The following is a 19,808-nucleotide window of genomic DNA, read 5'->3' as shown; positions in this document are numbered from 1 at the left end:
TCAATGCTGGGTGACTTCTGAATGCAAAGCTCTCCTCTCTATTTGGGAAGAAGCCATGCAAAAGTGGTTTAAGGCACTCCAGGGGGGTTTGTTTACTGTCAAGTTAATTCATGCTTTAAATGCTGAATAGATTGCAACAGCATATGCTTAGACCAGATTCTCCCTTTTCACAAACATATGCCCTCATCCAAAATACTGTTCAGTATCTCAGCCTTCTTTTTGCCCAGCTGGGATCCTGACCCCACTGGCTGAAATTAATGGGAAGAATCTTTCCATTTTGGGTTTTTTTTGCCATAGAAGTTTGCAGCTCAGATAAAAGTAAAGCTCCACACCCTAGTCTTAGTGTGGGTTTTATACCATGTTTCTCCTACAAGGGACTAGCAGCCAACACATACCCAGTACAGTAGGAGAACACCAAGGTACTGAATGGTGCTGTACAGTGCCATGTACTTGAACATGCAGAAGGAAGTGACAAGGGCAGCACGGCCTTCCCTGTGTGAAGACATGAATAAAGGTCAGCAATTAGGTGATGGGTCTGCTCCTGTTGCAAGTCCTCTTAAAATGCTGTTGAAAAACAAGGTATGTGTCACAAGTAGAGAAGTCTCTGCCAGTATGTTCCAGCAGGTGAAATAAACAAAATCTGGCCTGAATTAAAGTAAAATCTTCACTTGCAGAAATCTTGCTGCAAGCAGAAGGGCTTGATTCCAGTCATCTATGTTTCCAAGGCTACAGTTTACCCTGGTGAGTTTTCCTGCTGACATTAATCATGCAGGTAACAACTCCATGTGAGGAAAAGCCAAGCAACTGCTCAGTGAGTTCAAACAAACAAGTCCTCTCCTCCTGCAGCGAACATCTACCCAGTGAAGCTAACACACTCTCTCTGGTTATTCATCTGCTCCAGGAAGCAAAATCAGGACCCTAGCATAACAGATGCTAACACTTTGCTTGCATAAGGTAACAGAGGCAGAGCCTAACTGTAGTGTGCAATTGTGGACATTTGATTCAGCTTTATGGAGCACTGTTCATTTTGCTATTTCTTTTGCATACAAAACACTGCTAATGACATAAAGCTCTGCTGTAGATGACCTCCTCCTGTAGTTTTGAAGGAATTAATACATCCTAAAGGGATTTCAGATGGGAACTAGACAAATGGCAATCTCAAGGTCATAGACATTTATTTTTCTCTAAATATGTGCATTCTGGCCTGGTGGGAACACTCAACACTAATATTTGTCTCCTTTATGTCATAGGAAAAAAAGCCATGCTTACCTGATCAGCTCTGGCACACATGCTATGCTGGGGGTTCGGGATGTGAAAGGTGAAGCCACAGATGCCTCCTGCTCCGACAGGGATATCCCTGCATGTGCCACTTTCAGAGCCTGAAAGACACATTCTTCTTCAGTACTCACAAAACAGGAAGACACAGCAACTGACATGTCTGCTAACAGCAGTCCTTTTTCACTCCTTGTGTGGGCTTTGCCCAAAAGGTTCCTCCAGTGGGATGTGGTTGAGGCATCAAGTTCAGAGGAGTGGGATCAAGAGTGCAGGAAAAGTCCATTTCCCACTGACCCCAAAGCCATCTACCATCAGCTGCAGAAGACAGGTTTGGCTTTGTGTCCTCTGTCAGCATTTATTTGTAGTCACACCCTGTGTAGACAGCCTAGGTCCCCTGCGTGCTTCCCTCAGGAAAACCCTTGGGATTTTGTGTTAAAGCAAGGGTTTCACTGCCTAGGTGATGCTGCTCTCACTGCCACAAAGATGTGTGAAGTGATGGAGTGAGCTGAACCTGCCCAGAAGGGAGCTGAACATGGCTGAACATGGGCCCTTCCTTTTAGGAAACAAACAAGCAAACAAAAAACACCAAAGAAACCACAACAGAACTTTCTTGCACATCTAAAATGTGCATTTCCATAAACCTTGTAGCCCTACAGCTGTTTCCAATGGAAACTCCTCCTCCCTCTCACCTTCCCCACCCCAAGACACTGAAGATGTTGACAGAAACCCCTGTGGAGGATTTAGAAAATCTTCTGGTGTTTTTTGCAAAGGAAATTAATCATTCCTTGAGACCACAAACTGCAACAATCTCTGGTCTAGGACAGCTTTTGAATGGTAAGGACCACACTGCTGGATCAGGCCTGAACTAGTGCTGAACAAGCTGCTCTGTGAATAAGCACAGCACTCCCACCTGTTTGGGGTATTCTCATGGCATTGCTTGCATTTTTCATTTTAAAAATAATTATATTGTAAAGGACTTTCACTTACCCCACAGTCATTGGCTCCATCTCCACACATCCCCACAAAGTAACTAAAAAAATAAAGCGACCTGCAATTCAGTGCTGGGGAAAGTGAGACACATAAACAGGAGGGAATCAAAGACTCCTCCATGCATGTCATTTATGCAGGTCATGTAAGCCCTTTGTTAAAAGCTCTTCTGGAAAGCTGAAAGACTGAAATACAAGCCTAAGACTCTGGACAGTGCATGGGCCTTAGGCTTGCACCTCAGCAAAGAGTTCCTACTGTGACAGCCTGAAGAATACATTAGCCTGCAGTTTCATGTTCATTACAATGGACACAGTCTCCCACCCTCACTGGGTTTAAGGTCAATGCTAACAGAGAAAAGGGCTAATGGTGACAACCCTGCTCAGAAAGGAAGGACTGCAGACACCAGCATCTCCTGTTCCCTGGGAATAGACATGAATGAGAAGGCTGCTCTGGGGTCCAGTCCTGATAGTATCTCCTGGGGCAGAAAGGGAGTGACAGAGGCAGCTGGAGTAGGAGAACATGGGTTTAAGAGGGTACCTGGAGACAGCTCCCCACCCTGAGCCTGAAATCACATTATGAAATTATGAGGCCTAAAGTAAATCCTTGTATCTGCAGCACCCAAGTAAAATTAACCTAGTGCTTCAGGACCTGACTCAAGGTTGTGTCATTTACTGCTGAGACCTGAATTTCAGTGCAAGGGAAGTTTTCACCAGGAGGCACTACTGGTGGTCCAGGGAGGCCAGACAGGAGCTGGGGTGCTCATAACTGGTTATACCAGGCTGATAATCTGATAATCTGGTACCTGCTCTTGGGAAAGGCCAGGGGCTAGCTAGCTGAGGTGAGGGTTGGAGGGTCTTCAAAAGACTTGGGAAACAGCTGAATAACAGGCAACAAGACACCTGGGACTGAGGGACACACACACACACACACACATATCTGTGGCTGTGAACTGCACAGGCATACCAATCCAGACCATCCTGCTATGTTTTCTAACCCATCACAATGAATCATCAAAAGACTACTAGTGTCAGAGAAGCTGCAGTACTGATGTTCTTAAAAATCTTGGGTAGACAAGTGCCCCTTCCTCCATCCCAGAGAGAGAAGAATGAAGGGTGATGTTAACAGTCAAAAGCCAGAAACAAGAGAGTGCTAGGTCTTTGATAGGTTGCCAAACCAACATGGACTTCAGTGTCTCTTTTTTCACAGGCTTTTGGAATTTAATTGCCAAGCTGTTACATCTGTGGAAGTTTCAGTTTTGTGCATGTTAGACAAAAAATAGCTCTTACTAGACTCTTTCCAATCCTGGAAAATCATCAAAGTCTTCCTATTTCCTAGTGCTCATTAGGAACTTACTTCAGCTTCTGAAACTCTTCTACAAGGCTGGATTTCTGACCAGGAGACATTCTAGCAAAAACTGTTCCGTTCATCAGGAGCTGTAAGGAGAATAAAGGAAGTGATTATTTAAGCACTTGAGGTAAGAGTCACAGTAATAAACTGCAGTAGAAACCACCAAATTCACATTTCCAAACAACCAATGCTAGACTCCAAAACAAGAAAGGCTGATGGTCAAAGATAGAAGATAATCTTAAGTTGTTTTTTTTTTAAATAACAGTCACAATAAGGACAAGAGTCCTGGTGTTTCATTTGAGTTACACAGATGAACTGATGATCACAGATTACCAGGCAGCCACTTATTAGAAGGGAATTCACAAGACCATCCTTTCCTTAAAACAGACAAGTCAAGCTGAATTGAATGCTGTGTGATACATGTTCTCCCTCCTGTTCTCCAAAATAGGAGAGAATTGGTGTTGTGCAAGGGCCACCTGTATGGGCACAAATGTTCTAAGTCATGTCCTCACACCATGAGTCAGGTCTTTTCCTCTCATGTACAGAAAAGATCCAGGGATTTTCAGATTTTTCCCCCTATATAATGTCAGAGATTCATCCAACTCATGAGTATTTTAGGGTTGGAACTGTTCCCAAAAGATGTCCTAATACAGATCTTTTCAGCTAATTATGTCAGGACAATCTGAATCTACTGAATGGCAAGCCTACTCCAGTTAAATAATCCAGAACTTACCTTTGGAAGCAAGTGCCTGAAATGCTGTCCTACGATTTGGTAAGTTTTTCCACTCATGGCAAAATGATATTGGCCTGATCCCAGTGCCAGCCTGATTCTTTGTTCAGTATGACTGTGATCCTCCTATCAAACAAGAGAGAATGAGTGCTGGTCCCAGGCCCTCAAAAGCTGCTGTGTGCATTTACACAAGCACTACTACAGAAAGAGAAAGGGACGTATCGTGGGGAGGGCACTTGAGAAGACTCTGGGAGACCAGGGTTCAAGGCCTATTGCTTTTGCCTGAATTTGTAAAGGGATTTAGGTGTATAATGCCACTAATTTCACTGTGACTGGGTGCTTCATATATCTTACAGGTGGCCCTGTGCATTGCCACATTTGATAGAACTTACACAACAGGGCCAACCTGGTAGGCTGCACTGGAAGTGAGAGGGGCTAGAGAGAGGATATGGGCACCACAGTTAGGCATGTCTTTTTGCAGTGAAATACAGTGAACATGCTGTTCAAGCTGAGCTCTGGTAGAAAGGAGCCACTCAACAGCCCCTGCAGAGATTTCCTACCATCTGCCTGACTAATACTTCTCAGAGGAGGGTCAGCACCTTCAGACATACTCTTCAGGAAGAGAGTAACTGGTCTTTGTTTCAGTTTCTTTGTGGAGATGCTTGAGGAAATATAATTTTTTAGCACAGGTAGCCTATATTTCACTGGGTATATGCAGTTTCTTGACAATCTGTGTTCTAATTCTGCAGGTGTGGAAAGTGTTAACTCTCTGCCTGTTGAATACAGCTGGTTCATTCAGTGCAGTTCTATAGATTTTAAGTCCACATCTATACTACTGAATTAGTAGTGAAGCAAAACATGCTTTAAACTGGAATCAACTAAGCATGGGGGCTAAGGACAAATCTTCCTTGGGTTTGTGCAAAGCTCTTCTCAAATCTAGCTAGGCCCTTAGAAAAAATCAGTTCACAAGACAACATGCTAGGAAGGAAGCTCTGGGGGAGCACATTTTTATAAAGATCCCTTCTTTTTAAACATTCTTCTAGCACAAAACATTCTGGCATGCAGATGATAGTGAATGACTGATCTCTCTTACACCAGCCTAATCCCACTGCATTATTTAAAGCACTCCAACTTTGTTTTCCTGCTGCATAACACCTGCTTTGCATTTGCTCACCAGGCTTCCATAATCTTTAGGTTTGTTTTCTTCCAGTAGTTTCCAGGTTATAGATGCTGAAAAAGATCCAGGTATTTTGTTTGCTTCCACAAGAATCACTCTGTCTGTTGGAGGAATCATCCCAGCATTTTTGGCAACAGTGACAGCTGTCTGAATGTTGTCACCTAGCAAAAACAAGGAGACTGTTATGTAAAAATTTCCATAATGAGGATTTGTTTATGGAGGAAACATTAACCTTTTCCTCAATTCTGAGTTTTCAAATATATCCACAAGAATTAGTAAGATTTCAGTGTCTGAGCCTAAGGAAGTTTTTGACATAGATTAAAACTTTGCTGATGAGGTCTGTCTCAATAATTAAATGTATTTTCATCTGGAGGATTTGTCCTGCCATTCATGCTCCATCTCTGCCCATTTATGACAACAGAATTTCATTAGGCCCTATAAAGAGGGGATGTTGCATGGCATGTTTTTGTGTATGTCATCTGACAACCTTACCACAGAGAACAAATGGACTCACTGGAAAGCATCAGAGGAATAGGAAAGCTCTGACACAAGCCTGTATGGTTCAGCTCATGTCATTATTAGAACACAGATGCTTCTTGGACTATAATTGTCTGAAAGATACAAATATTTGTGCCATCCTACCAGTGGTGGTGACACTCAAATATTGTTGAACTCTCTGTCTGGGCCAGTGGCCACATAAATAATCCACCATTTTTAAATACCTGTAACCATAACACTCCTGATACGGGCAGCACTGAGCTCTGCCAGGACAGGCTTTGTCTCCTTCTTTAATCGATTCTCCATTATCAGCAAACCCAGGAATGTCAGATCAGATTCTGCCTCCTCCCTAAGAGTAAAAAACAGACAGATAGATTAAATTCTTCTTTTTGCCTGTAGTCTGTCTGTGCATTGGATTTGCTGATAGCAAGTTCTAACTGCTAACCATCCCACCTAACCCAAAAGAATTAAAATAGCTCATTAGTTTTCAGCAGTCCTTTATGGTGCTATTTCAACACCAGCAGAGCTTAATTCCCACTGGCAGCAAGTGGTGCTGGTTTGTGTATGGAGGATCTTCACTTGATCTTTCATCTTTCTATTCTCTTCTTCCCTTCTGAAGAGTGAGTTCAGTACATAGCCAGCTTCCAGCTTATCTTTGCTTAATTACCAAATCAAAGAACCAACTTCAACCTACCTGCTCCACACACAAACATGGAGCCTGATGGACTGTTTGGACTGTTTTCCATTCATGCACCACCCTCAGCCAACAAGAAAAAGCACCCTGAATTTCCTGCAGGATTCCCAAATTGCGGTGGTCTGATTTTGAAAGTTCATGCACACTAGTCCTTCTAATTTGAGGACTGTACAAGAAACACACCTTAGTAAACATACCTGCTACTCTTGACAGTAGGACCCAAGCAAACAGCATTGGGAACTCTAGTTCTGTTCCCTCCTACTTTTTCCTTTACACCTGTGCTATTGTCTGGTTTACAGTTGAGAACATACAGTTGAGAACAGAATTTGGTAAGCATTCCCATCTCTGAGTCATAAAGTAGAGGTCTCTAGGGGAGACAGGTCGACTCTGAAGAGACTAGAAAAAAAATAAAAGCTTTCAAATACTTATTTTAGCCCTTGCAGTAAGGAGGAGGTGATGCCAAACACTTGCATGACAGTCAGAGTAGCTGAGTCAGGTGGTGCTGAATAGTCACTGCTGTTACAGCAGATCTTGTTTGACCTCCAGTTTTCTTTTTTCTCCTGGCAGTATCTACGTCACACACACTGTAACTGCACACACAACTACAAAATCCATGCCACATGACACACTGGGCTGGATAAGTCTGTTATAACACCTGTCACAAGAATTAAACAAACCACTTGCACTTTGCCCCAGTGTCACTGGCCCTTTCTGCAAAGCAAAAAGCCCTGTGAAAGAGCAAGTGAGCCCCATTTGGATTAGGACCTGCAGCTAATAAACACAAAGGACAGCAAATGCTATGAGTATCACAAACAAAAGCTAGAGGGATTTGGGCAAAGGCCTATGGATTCATGTGTAGGTGTTCTTGTGTGATGCTTGTGGAAAACTAATATCATAAGCACAGCAGAAGAGTTTGCTGGCTTCTCTAGAAACTAAAGAAAACAAAAGCTAGAAAGCTGAAAGATTGGACCAAGACAGCAGCAAATGATAGTCTGCTGACTTTGACTGGGCTAGAGAGCCAGTGGTGTAATGGGGGTCATCTGCTGCGTTTGCTTGATCAAAGAGTCAGGATAACAAAAAAGAAAAGAGAATTCTCTTCAGCTGAAAGCCCAGATAAATGTGCAAGAAGAGGGGTAGAAATTCTGGGCTGGGGGGCGGGGGGGGGGCGTACTAGGCTTCAGAGTGTACTAGAGTTATGCTTCCTATATTGATCCACTGTTAACAAATGTGTAAGGATTTGGGGCATATGCTATAAGTATGGAGTAATGAAGTGCCCTCCACCCATTCTCAGGCAGATCTACATCTAGATTTAAATCAAATCCTCTCTAGCCTAAATCTAACAAAACTGCTTTTGTAGGGTTGTTGTGGTAACAGTACTATGTGAAGCATCACTAGCCCATGGTGGAATATGGCTGATACGAAGCAGTCAGTGGCTTACCTTGTTACATCAGTAGATTGCTTCCCTGCCTGTAGAGATTTCCATGCCAGTCCAATGACCCTAAAGCCCTGTGCTGTGTAGAGCAGAAGCTTGCTTTCAAAGTTCAATGGGACTGTGCAAAAGAGGAAAATAAAGTTCATCAGGGCATGTGACTGCTTTCTAATAAAAAGGAAGCTTTGGAGCAGAGATGGTTCCTGTCCCAGAGGGCAAGTACACCTATAGCCTACCAATAGCCTGAGGAAATCAAGCAAAGCTGCTAAATTGAATTCTTCTTGGTAAGAAAATCATTCCCTTTCCTCAGTCACTTTGCACTTAAGATCCTAAACTATTCTGCACAGACTTACCTTCTTCCAGTGTGTCTTAAAGCTGTGCTATTTTAGCTGCCCTCCCAAGGCTTGGAGAAAACTTTTTTGATGTATACTGGACCAGTAGACAACTGTTTTCAAATATCTATTCTGACAGAGGCTGTACCCCTTCTACAAGAGTTGGTACTTGCTTTTATCTCTGGGCATTCTTTCTTTGCTGAGAAGGTCTGCGTGAGATTTTAGCCTTAGACTAAGCACAACAGACAGACTCTAACTTCTCAGGCTGAAGTTTCAAGCCTTAGACCCAGAAATCTCATTTGGACCTTCTACTTCATTGCACCATCAAAGTCACTTATATATACATGTATCTATGAAGCATTTAAAATGCCAGTTACCTGTTTCCGCTCTACATAACATGGCTACTGTTTCTGGAGCCCCTTTTGTGAAGACCTGTTTTTCTCCACCAATCTCCTGAGCAATGACAGACATTCTCTGCAAGGCTGAAGAAAATGGAAACTGATGTGAAATGGTAACTCCTTCCACTGGGACCTAGGAGAAAAGCAAACTGGTTAGATAGTGCAGCAAGGATTTCAAGCTCAGGCCAAAGGATTCTAAATCTGTCCTTTGGGCCACAGCAAGAAGCTAACCATGTATAACAGGCTGATTTGTCACAGTGGGACAGAAAGACTGATATATAAACAGGCAGCAAAATTTGTACAGAAGTATTTAGCTTAAGCATGTCACTGACAGTTTTAGCAGACTATTAGACATAATTTACTGTAAGGAACTCACTAGTCCTGCTTCTTTAACAAGATTCTGCTGGGTCTTACACTGGTCTTGCAGAGCGAAAAGGGATGTCTGAAAGTGCCCCCTTTGGTGTATGTCACCAGTAACAGTTTGACATCAGCTATCAGACTCCACTGCAGTGCCAAGTGCTTTTGGAGATCTTCACCACTCAGCTGATTTTGGATTGAATCTCAAGCCACCAGGACAGGCAAATTCCTGAGCTGGACAATCTGGCATCCAGCATCCCCTGCTTCTGTTGTGAGCTGCAAGCTCCTGCCCAAAATCTCTTTTTAATCAGAGCAAGCAAGGTAATCTCTCTGCAGGCAGTACAAGAAAGACAAAGTGTGGAAGAGCTGTCTTAGACTAGGAAAACCAAGTGTTTCTCTACTGAAAGGTAACTTTTACACTGACTTGATTATGAATGTGAATCTTGAAATAGCTTACACTGCTGGCTTTAGGCCCAGGTCTAACAACTGTGGCATGTGTGGATCCTTGACCTTCAACTTGGTGTCCACTGCAGTCATCTATCACCTGTATATTGAAAGACAAAAATGTTTCAGATCACAGCACCAGCAGAGCTCAAAGGGATCTCAGGAATCATTCACAGCCTTGTCTTCCCTCAAAGCAAGGCTTCGTATTTATTCTTATGGGGGGTTGTCTGATCTCACACTAAAAAGCCCCAGCAATGGAAAACCTACCACCTCAATTGGCAATTAAATACAGAGCTTCACCAGCTTCACTAGAATAACTGCTGTACTCTTGCACAACAAATAGATTATGCCCTCTCACTGCCAATAAATTCCTTATTCATTGCAACCCACTTAAATATGTGTTGTGGTTTAGCCTCAGACGGCAACCAAGTACCACACAGCTGTTCGCTCTCTCCTCCATCCTTGGCAGTAGGATGGGGAGGAGAATCAGAAGAAAAAAGAGTAAAACTCATGGGTTGGGATAAAGACAGTTTACTACAGCAGCAAAGGAAGAGGAAAACAACAACAGCAATACTAATAAAAGAATAGACAAAGCAGGTGATACACAACGCAATTTGCTCACTGCCCAGTTGGTCCCCAAGTAGTGATCCCTCCTCCCCAGCCATTCCCCCCTTATACACTGAGCATGACGTCATATAGTATTGAATATCCCTTTGGCTAGTCTGAGTCAGCTGTCCTGGCTGTGTACCCCTCCCAGCTTCTTGTGATAATTAACTCTATCCCTGCCAAAACCCAGGACAACATGCAAAACTCTTTAGATATAGCACAGACCCAGTGGGAAAATAATAATTGTTTGTATTAGTGTAAAAAGCACATCCTGTGCTCTTGAAGTACTCCACAAATCAGCTGGGTTTTTTAATCATCACACAACATGACTGTGAGGAACAAAAATATTTTATGGTGTCAAAGGGCACACAGTTGTTCATGTTTCACAGGAATTATTTAACAGTATTATTCCTGTTTAATTTATAACTTTGATGGGTGTCTGCCTAAGGCTGACATGGCAAGGTGATGGCCCTGGGGCAAAACACCCTCTATCTCGTGTCATTGAAATTTATTCCTTGAAACTTGGTTGTTTTACATATTTTGCAGATACAAAACAGGCATTAATATGGATGTTGTCACCCACATAACTAGTTAATCCTGCTCTGAATCTCTTACACCTTGCATCAGCAATGGCTTGTGGCTATACCTTCCACCAGGTAATTATGGGCTGATTGGCTCTTGCCCATCTAAGATTTGCAGCCTCTTAGTTTTCATAAATACTCATTTCCCCCCCAAAACCTCTTCCGCAACTGATCAGAGAGTGAACAGCAACACTGATGGCTGCTTGTAGGTAATGGGACAGAGGCTGAGAGCATTGCAACGTGCTTTCACAGCATTCAAACCTCAAGACAGTAGAAATACCTCCACATTGACATACCCCAGTGGGGTCTCCATGATATCCACCACTCCCAACCAAATGAAAGAAGTACTCAAAGTACCCCTAAGTGAAAGTTCTAGGCAGAAAGAGTGAACATTTCTCCAAAAGCCTAAGCATGTGGTATGTCTCCTGGGCTTTAGCTGATTTATTTATGTGTCAGAAGTGGCTACTCGCTTGGAAAGGCTTGGGACATTTCTGCTTTGCAAGAGCACCAAAACTCCCCACCACCATTACCATAACAACAAAGTACAGCTTTACCCAGTTTGTGGCCTCAAACATTTTCATATCCAGTGGGTCTCCTTGGATCTTGCCCTCCCAAACAATCAGCGAATGACAAACCACCATTGCTCTGAACACTGGGCCCCAAGGCAGGCTGTGGTCTGCAGGGAAGCTATGAACATCCTGGAAGCTAATGCAAAAGAGAGCATGAAAAATATCATCAGAGAACAGCAAAACACATACAACTAAGAGAAAAAACAATCCTTAGCCAGGGGACTGTTAAAGTTCTATCCTGTGGTCAAACCATAAGCATGTTTCTGGGGACTTGACCTCCCCCATGAGTTATTTCTCACACGCCTGTTAAAGGCTGGGATGTCCATGCTCAGAATAGGTGTATTCTGCATAGTTGATTAACAGATTAACAGATTATTATTAAATATCATCCTTGCAGCTTGTGTAATGACCATTGATCTGTGAAGCTGATATAAGTTTGTGCATTTTTGTGCATGCACATTTCTGGAAATGCAAATGGGCACTGAAGGAACTGAGCAGCAATGTCATAGGCAGCAATGACTTCCTGTCACAAAGAGCTGGGGCACTGCTGCAGCTTTGAGATTTCACCTAGCATGTCTACTTGCAGACTATCCTGCCTAGGTATGCTATGTCAAATGCTGATGAGAGTGTCTGCATCTTTTCATGTGGAGCAGGATCCCTAGCATGAGGAAATAAACTCACTTTCCAGAGGCTACAGAAATAGTATTTGAAATCTAAACATGGGGAACTTCAACCTGTTGTTTCACATTAATTATCTTTCAGATCTGTTCATATATCTACCAAGAGAATCCAGTCACTATCCCACCAAACTTAAATGCCATTGGTGTGTCAAGGAGCCTTACCAGTTTCTTTCAGAGGGCAGCAAGCCCCAAAGATCCAGGCCATCTTCTGTTAAGGTGCCAGTCTAAGTTAAAATGTACATTTAAATTAACTTCCCACATGAGAGGTCCAAGAGGAATAAAAAAGAAATACTTATTTTAAGAAATTATTGTCCAGAAAATGCCAGCACAGTGCAGAGCAAAAGTGCTACCAGCCAATCCTACATTCCAAGAAAATCAACAATATGGACCAGTGTCCATTCAGACAACACAACTATACAAGGTTGCTCAGTGTGTTTCTAAAATACAATAGAAACACTTGATCAGAGCCCATACTGTCCCACCCCCTAGCCTGGCTCCCATTAGTAGCACAGGAGTAGTTACTAACACATAGCAGTTACTTTGTCAAAGCAGACGAGGTTCAGCTGTCCACACATGTTGATCCTCTGTGGGCTGATGCAGAAGATGCCCTTTTTCTTCAGCCTCCGCTGGGTATAAATGATGCCTGTTGTCAAGGCAGCAGGCAGAGCGGGAGGGACAGCAATGGTGATAACATCCAAAGCCTTCTTCACCACTTCCCCTGCCTCCTCCTGACATAAAACAAAAAGTGGTTATCAGCAAGAGGCTGGCAAGGAGTGCTGCTTGAATTGTCTGAGTGTAACACTCTTCACCCCACCTCTCCTCCACTGCAGGTGCTTCAGGCTGTGCTGCTTTCTGGTCCATCACATATTCACCTCCCTAAGAAATTAATTGCTTTGATTTAACCAAAGTTTTCAAGGCTACAACACTGCTAAAGAGCAGCCTCTATGCCTTCCTTCATTCTCCATGCCAGTAAACCTGCCAGGTAGAGCTCACAGTCTACTCCAAAGCATGAGTTCAAATATGCCAGCTAGGTTATTGCACCCTCAGTCAAGCCATTATGCATGATACAGCACACAATGCCAGTTACATGGGCATTCTTTGCTCTGGACTTCACGTTAGGCTGACAGGTGAGACATGGGATGGTGCTGAAAAGGAGGGCAGAATGCATGAACTGAAGGTTTTTTCTGACCTTACGTTCTAGGAGTTGTGAAATGAAATTGCTTTTACCTGCAGGAAGAGACATGGAAGTAAAAGTTACATTTTTGAAAGCGATCTCTAATTTGGGAGATTAGAGGTTGGTGTAAAAATGACTGCCAGTATGCTGAATGTCAGCACTGTTATTCTTGGCAGTTAATATCACTGCTAAAGGATTGAATGCATTTTAAATTGGGGTCCCAGAACTGAGACACTGCAAACTAAAGAAGATTTGCTGTTCAGAAGGATCTGCAAAACATCATAGAGTTCTATTGTTACTGCTTCTGAGCTTGGGACTTTGACCATAAATCATGTTGCATTTGATGAGCTGAATTTTTATCATGTTCTCGTTCTGCCTTCATTGATGTTGTTTCAGATCACAGAAGGCACCAATCTGATGATATTTTTTATCTATTTTACATTAGAATGAAGCACTTGCCACCTTTAGACATACAAACTCACAGAAGCATTGAGTACATCGTGTGACTGAATTTTACACCAGCCTAACAAGACAGTTTCAGCTGCTGTGATAACATCAGCATGTGTTTTACATATTACAAGCAGAAAGTCAAAAAAAAAAAAAGGAAAAACCACAAAGCTGACACCAGGACGTGTTCTTAAACACACTCTGTTTGATATCCCAAGGGGAATTCATCTTCTGAGCCAACTGATTGTAGATTATTCCAAAGGAGGAAAATTATTCAAAACCTGAATTGCGGAATCAACCTTGCAACTCAGAACTCAGACTTTACCTTGGAAGATAATTATAAGGGCATACAATGATTTCTTGAAAGTTTCTGAAGAAGTTCTGTAGGAATTAGGCTTTAAAAATTGCAGAACTTTGATTTACAATGTAGAACTATTTCTTACATTGAACTTGATGCATGAGAATCAGTGAATTGTATATAAAGGGGTTTCAGGCAAACACTCCAGAGCTTTAAAGACCAAAATGGCAGGTGCACAAATAGCCCTTAATTATCCTCATTAGCCTCACCTCCACCCACCCTCTCTGCACATGGGTTAAGGAGCTCCATTTAATCTCAGGCCTGAGCCTTCAGTCCCTGTCTGAGCCATGTTCTAGGTGTACCTCGCTCTAGCACTGTCTCCTGGATGTACACCTTTAGACATGTGTTGCAGCCTTGTCTTGTCCTCCTCTTGCCCTCATCTCCTTCTGCTTCTGACTGGTGTGTCTTGATTATGTAACATTTTGTCTTACCTGGGACTAGTGATGGGCTGTGACCAGCACCCAGCTATTCCCACCACATTCCAATACTGTGTGACTGCACACTGGTCAGTGAGGGCACTACCTGTGCTCTGGTCACCCTCAGCTCCTGGCTTGCCTTCCCCTGGGGAATAGCTGGCCCTTACTGCTGCCAGTAAGTCTTAGTTCTACACTGAGAAACTTGGTTAAAATTATAATGCAGAATTAATTGACCATTGGTGTATACGACACATTACAGAACAGCTAACACAGACTCCACAGAGGGAATTAATATCCCATAAACTTCCTTGAGAACTCTGGAAAATATCAGCAGAGATGTGGGTGACCCAAATGATATGGGATAGTTGGCATTGCAAAAGTAATTTTCCAAAAGCTCTCACGGATATTAAGCTGAGTGATACCTAAATGAAGGTTATCTCCCTCCCACCCCCAACAGCAAATGACTATACAAAGATACTCCAAAAAAAGGGCAGAAAGAGTTCTTTGAAACTTCAGTAATTTCATGGATCTGTGTTTACTGTTCAGGGGTCTATAACATGGAAGAAAGGTGGCTGGAGGGGTGGCTTATGATCTCTAAATCATGAACAGTACAGAAAACATCAAATGGAAAATAGTTATTTGCTACTTTGAAACAAAAACCTACAGCGCCTTCAATGATTTAGACAGCAGCTTTAAAAACATTTTTCATACAGTACATAATGAAACTGGGAATCATTGCCATGGGTGCTGTCAAATCCAAGTCATAAATGAATTCAGAAATATATTAAACCACACTCTAGGAGATTTTCTGTGGCTATTACAGCTAGATGATCTAGAAAGAAAAGACTGCTTACTGAACTGTTAAACCTTTGAGAAGTTAGAAGACTATACCAGGAAAGAATTCTTCTATATTTGTCCTGCTTCCTAACCATTTTCCCTAAGCATTTGATACCAGTTCCTCTCAGAGACAGTGGACAGCAATAGATGGGTCTTTGATGTAAACTGAAATTTTTGTAAAGCCGCCTTTTCACAATGACACATCAGTCTGTGCTCCATATAACCCATGACTCACTTCTGATTCTTCTAGGAATGTACAAGAAGCACCACAAAAAACTTGGTAAAAGCTACTTAGAGAGGGCTAAGCTCCTGGGATCTCTGATTTTCAGAGCTCTAGAAAGCATTATGCTAAATCCATGCATTGATAATTACATGTGTCAGCAAGCATAGGGCAGGCAACACACAGAGGCAGCTGACAAACAGAATGCTGAAGATAAAGTATGCAGGGCTTGCAGAGGATTTGTTAAGACCTCAGAAGAAATTACTACTGGGAAACAGCGGGGTTTTGCACCTTTGAATTTTTGTACTGTCACAAATTCAATTCCATAATAAAATGGCCTCATACACTGAGGCAGAAAGGAGTGACAAAGACCACATTTTTATTTATAAACGTATATGAAGCCATTAAAGTTTCAAGTTTCTTGAAACTGGGTGTGAACATCTCTCCTGCCTTCAGTAACTCACCCCATTGAGTGCAAACACACACACTGTGTAGATCATTCCAATGCCTGCAAATGCTACAAGGCACATCAGGAACCGGAGGGCATCTCTGTACAGCTTGAAGTTCATGGGTTTAGGGTAGAGAATGGACCTCACCAGATCCCCTTTAGCTGTATTGAAACCTGGAAAGACAAACTAAAATCATTCCAAGGGGAAAACATTTCAAAAAGTTCTTTACAAAAAAATTGAGGGCTCTAAAATTACTTGTAATTTCTGTAAATTCAGAAAGATGGCCCAGAACTTTCATTTCAGTGTGTGAGCTGCTCTGCAGAATATAGAGGAAAGTTGGTTTTCTCTTAAGGAGAAGGATTTTTTCCAATGTCTCTGAAGCAAAACAAAATTCTTCTTTTTAATCCTATGCTAGTGGGTTTTTTGAAAAATCATGCCAAGCAAACGGAAACAGTGCAAAACAGCTCAGCTCAGCCCAGGATATCAATTCTCCATCTGACTGTTGTGAATTTGGATTAACACCTTTAACTTAATGTGACTGGACACATTATAGTGAGACTGTAAGAAAAAGCACGAAAGTAAAAGCAAACTCAAGTGTTGACCAACCAGTCCGCAGCACCACAGCTTTCACAACTCCTCTGTCATCTGCCTTGGTCTGTATAACCTCTGTTCCACAGAAGAGGACGTGCTTTTTGTAATCCTCTGCACAGTGCATTCTCCAGGGCTTGGAGTTATCAGCTTGGGGTAATTGTGTCTTTGTAACTGGAATACTTTCCCCTAGGAAAGATTAGCTCAGATGAGGACACCGTAAAATCAGCCTGCTGACTTTCAAATAAGTACAGTATCTAGGCATCTAGATGGCAAGCTATTTACTAGAGAAACCAGTTCAGAAAAATGTTACATTTATATTGGGAAATCTTCAGAGTAAGTAAGTTTGAAGCCTAGCAAGCAAACAGACACTGCAGAGAAGAGCTCTCCTTTGCATCAGTACAACAGCTTCATGTAAGTCTGAGAACTGAAAGCTGTCCAAGGACTCCAAACCCTGGCTGCAGATACACAGACTTGAAAAGAGACCTGATCTGGTGATGCATGACTCCACTTGATGGCCACAAGTAGTTTACCAAGTTTGAACCTCATGTACAGGTCACTACACTATTCCCTCAGGCAAATTAAACATGATGTTCCCTATTTGCCTTTCCTGGTATAAGGGAGAGCACTGAGCTCCAGGCTTGACAGCCACTATACATCCTATTTATGTCACAGCAGATGCCAAGGTAAAGCAGAAGAAATATTTTCTGACAGCTGAAGCTTTGTAAATGAAAGGGGGATTTCTGGAATTTCGCATTTACATGATATTTCAGAACTGTGGGTTTCAGTTCCATTCAGACCAAGACCAAAATTAAAAACAAGAAACAGAACTACAAATATCTCCTGCACCCAAAATCCTGCTTTGCAGTGAACCCTCCCACATGGTGTGTCCTCCACTGCTATAACATAAATGTGGGACTAAATGTCTGGAAGGCTGATGCTCCAGCGAGTTGGAGATGGCAGAATGATCAGTGACAAGACATTCAGAGTGACTAAAAGAAACCACTACAGCCTGAGTCTGGACTGTGGGCCCTGTGTGGGAACAGCTTTGCTCAGTATCTATTGTTTCTTTTTCTGTCCTGGTCGCTCCTCTTCAGTGTCCACTCTTTCCTTTCTAATCAGAGGATCCCTTCCTAAATTCTGCATGCCAGTCAGGAAGAATGAACTGCATTTCCTAAAGTTCATCTTGTCTATCTAGATAAGCTGGGGCTAACTACAGTTCTGTCTTTATTATAGCAAACACCTGAAAGAATCCCCTTCTATGACTATCTCGTAGTAAGGGTGATACATGCTAACACTCTATGTTCTCTGCCCCTGGCTGAAGCCACTGTGCTATGATGATGTTTAGATGGTAAACCAGGGAGGGATGAGCTGTACCTGTCAGCATGCTTTCATTTACAACGCACTGCCCACTGGTCAGGATGGCATCACAAGGCAAAAGGGTTTTGCCCTCTTTCAAAACCAGCATATCTCCAGGAACAAGGTGGTGTGATTCCAGCTCTTGGAAACCTGTAGGTGACATGTAATGCAAACTTTGTGCTTCATATATTTTCCCATGGTAAGGGAAAAAAAACCAAGGAAATAACTGTGAATAGATTGTTAGTTCTTTATAATGGCTGATAAACAAAGGACCACAGGCAGGATGTAAGAATACAGCCTCAAATATTTAGTAAAGCCTAGGCATCACTTCAAACTGCAGAATGCCTTATCTCTCCAGGAGCCCAACCAATGCTAATTGTTCCAATGCACTGACCTAACTGAAGAAACTTGGATCTATGTTTCCCAGTTCGACTCCAATTTTTTGGATTGTGCTCTAAATACTATGGCAATGACCATGCTTGAGTGAAGCAATAAGGTGGACTCAAAGCCACTTAACATGGTTGGTTTTGCCAGCACAGCTTTAAGAAAAATGACATCGATTTCCTGGTAATTTTTTGCTAAGGCTGTGCTCACACAGTTATGAATATGCTTGATGTGCCATAACCTCTATATCAAATTCACCTAATCTGCAGAAGCTAGTTAATCAAGCTGAGAGACAGAAGGGGAAACTGGTCTAGAAGGAATTTGATACTATATATTCTTAGGTTTGATATAAATTGCTATAGAAATGAAACACATTGAAGAAAGAAGTGTAGAGGAATCACCTTCCTTATTTCTGTAGACCGTGACCATGATGTTGTTATGAGACTCAACCAGTCTGTGCAGTTTAACCGATTGCTATAAATCAGAGGAGAAGACACAAAAGTGATACATCTTGCATGATGCAATCCATCTCTTAACAAATATTTCCTTTTGTTATGTGTGGTTCTGAGAGCCCTTGTAAAGTGGGGCTCTGCCAGGAACTACTCAATCATACAGAGAAAGAAATTCCCCACCCTAATTATTTAGAAGGTGCAACAAAAGGTTACAAAGCAAAGGACTGGAATGGGGAAAGGAGATGTGGGTAAAGAACCACACGGAGGTTGTGATGATTCAGGCCAGGCCATTGCACTTGCTACTACACAATGTCACGAGACTAAACCTCTGAGTAACTCTCCCAGAACTACACATGCACATGTTGCAACATCCTGGCCTTTCCCAGACATTAGAAACAAATCCACCTTGTGGAAAAAGGTGGGGTGTCTCACCTGTCTAAGATCATATACAGTCAAAAAAATTGAGAGGAGAGACATGATTATGATGGCAACAGCATACTCCATGTAATCTTCAGCAAACCACAGACACACACTGAACAGCTGGAACACGTAAAATGGGTTTAAGACCTGTTTGGAGAGAGAGAGCAATAGTCAAGAGCTTGCCACATTTAAATGGCTCAGTCCACCTTGTTAGAAATGGGCTGGAATAAAAGCTACTGAGACAAGTGTGTCTCCCAACCCCCCTTCTAATTTTGTTAGCAGCAGCTTCAGTCTAATCAGACTGGACCATCTCCATCTGACAGAAAGGCCAAATAATCTGGACCAAAAGGATGTTATGTGGGGTGTGAATGGCTCAGACCAAGCCTTCATTTGCTTGCTTCTTTACAAGAAATGTAACAAAGGTGAGAGAAGAGCAGGTTGTGCTGTGAGGCCAGAGCTCACATTCGATAGGCACATCTCCACTAACGCTCTGTTTAGCCCACATATAGCCAGTTCCTGTCTGAAAAAGATACTGGTGCTTTATGTGGCGCTGTGTCCAGAGGCATGAGCTCACTGGATCTCTCTGCAGCTGTAGACATT

At 42.5% G+C, this 19,808-nt stretch overlaps 1 protein-coding gene across 1 annotated transcript in view; it reads right to left on the bottom strand.

Moving 5' to 3' along the window:
* Positions 1-19,808, bottom strand: part of LOC311194173 (putative cation-transporting ATPase 13A4) — a gene marked incomplete at both ends in the record, with an annotated part of 40,928 nt that overhangs the window by 6,711 nt on the left and 14,409 nt on the right. The window contains 18 exons of the mRNA XM_084267194.1: positions 396-492; positions 1,270-1,379; positions 2,263-2,305; positions 3,616-3,695; positions 4,343-4,465; positions 5,514-5,677; positions 6,239-6,363; positions 8,147-8,258; positions 8,847-9,000; positions 9,682-9,768; positions 11,410-11,560; positions 12,267-12,328; positions 12,644-12,832; positions 16,021-16,178; positions 16,612-16,782; positions 17,971-18,102; positions 18,738-18,810; positions 19,221-19,355. Coding sequence (XP_084123320.1) covers positions 396-492; positions 1,270-1,379; positions 2,263-2,305; positions 3,616-3,695; positions 4,343-4,465; positions 5,514-5,677; positions 6,239-6,363; positions 8,147-8,258; positions 8,847-9,000; positions 9,682-9,768; positions 11,410-11,560; positions 12,267-12,328; positions 12,644-12,832; positions 16,021-16,178; positions 16,612-16,782; positions 17,971-18,102; positions 18,738-18,810; positions 19,221-19,355 — 2,166 coding nt within the window. The remainder of the gene's footprint in view (positions 1-395; positions 493-1,269; positions 1,380-2,262; positions 2,306-3,615; positions 3,696-4,342; positions 4,466-5,513; positions 5,678-6,238; positions 6,364-8,146; positions 8,259-8,846; positions 9,001-9,681; positions 9,769-11,409; positions 11,561-12,266; positions 12,329-12,643; positions 12,833-16,020; positions 16,179-16,611; positions 16,783-17,970; positions 18,103-18,737; positions 18,811-19,220; positions 19,356-19,808) is intronic.

The sequence above is a fragment of the Gallinula chloropus genome, assembly GCF_964237585.1.
Source record: "Gallinula chloropus genome assembly, chromosome: 8".
Classification (NCBI taxonomy): Eukaryota; Metazoa; Chordata; class Aves; order Gruiformes; family Rallidae; genus Gallinula; species Gallinula chloropus.
The sequence above is the reverse complement of the archived record's forward strand: the minus strand, read 5'-3'. Positions and strand labels throughout refer to the sequence as shown.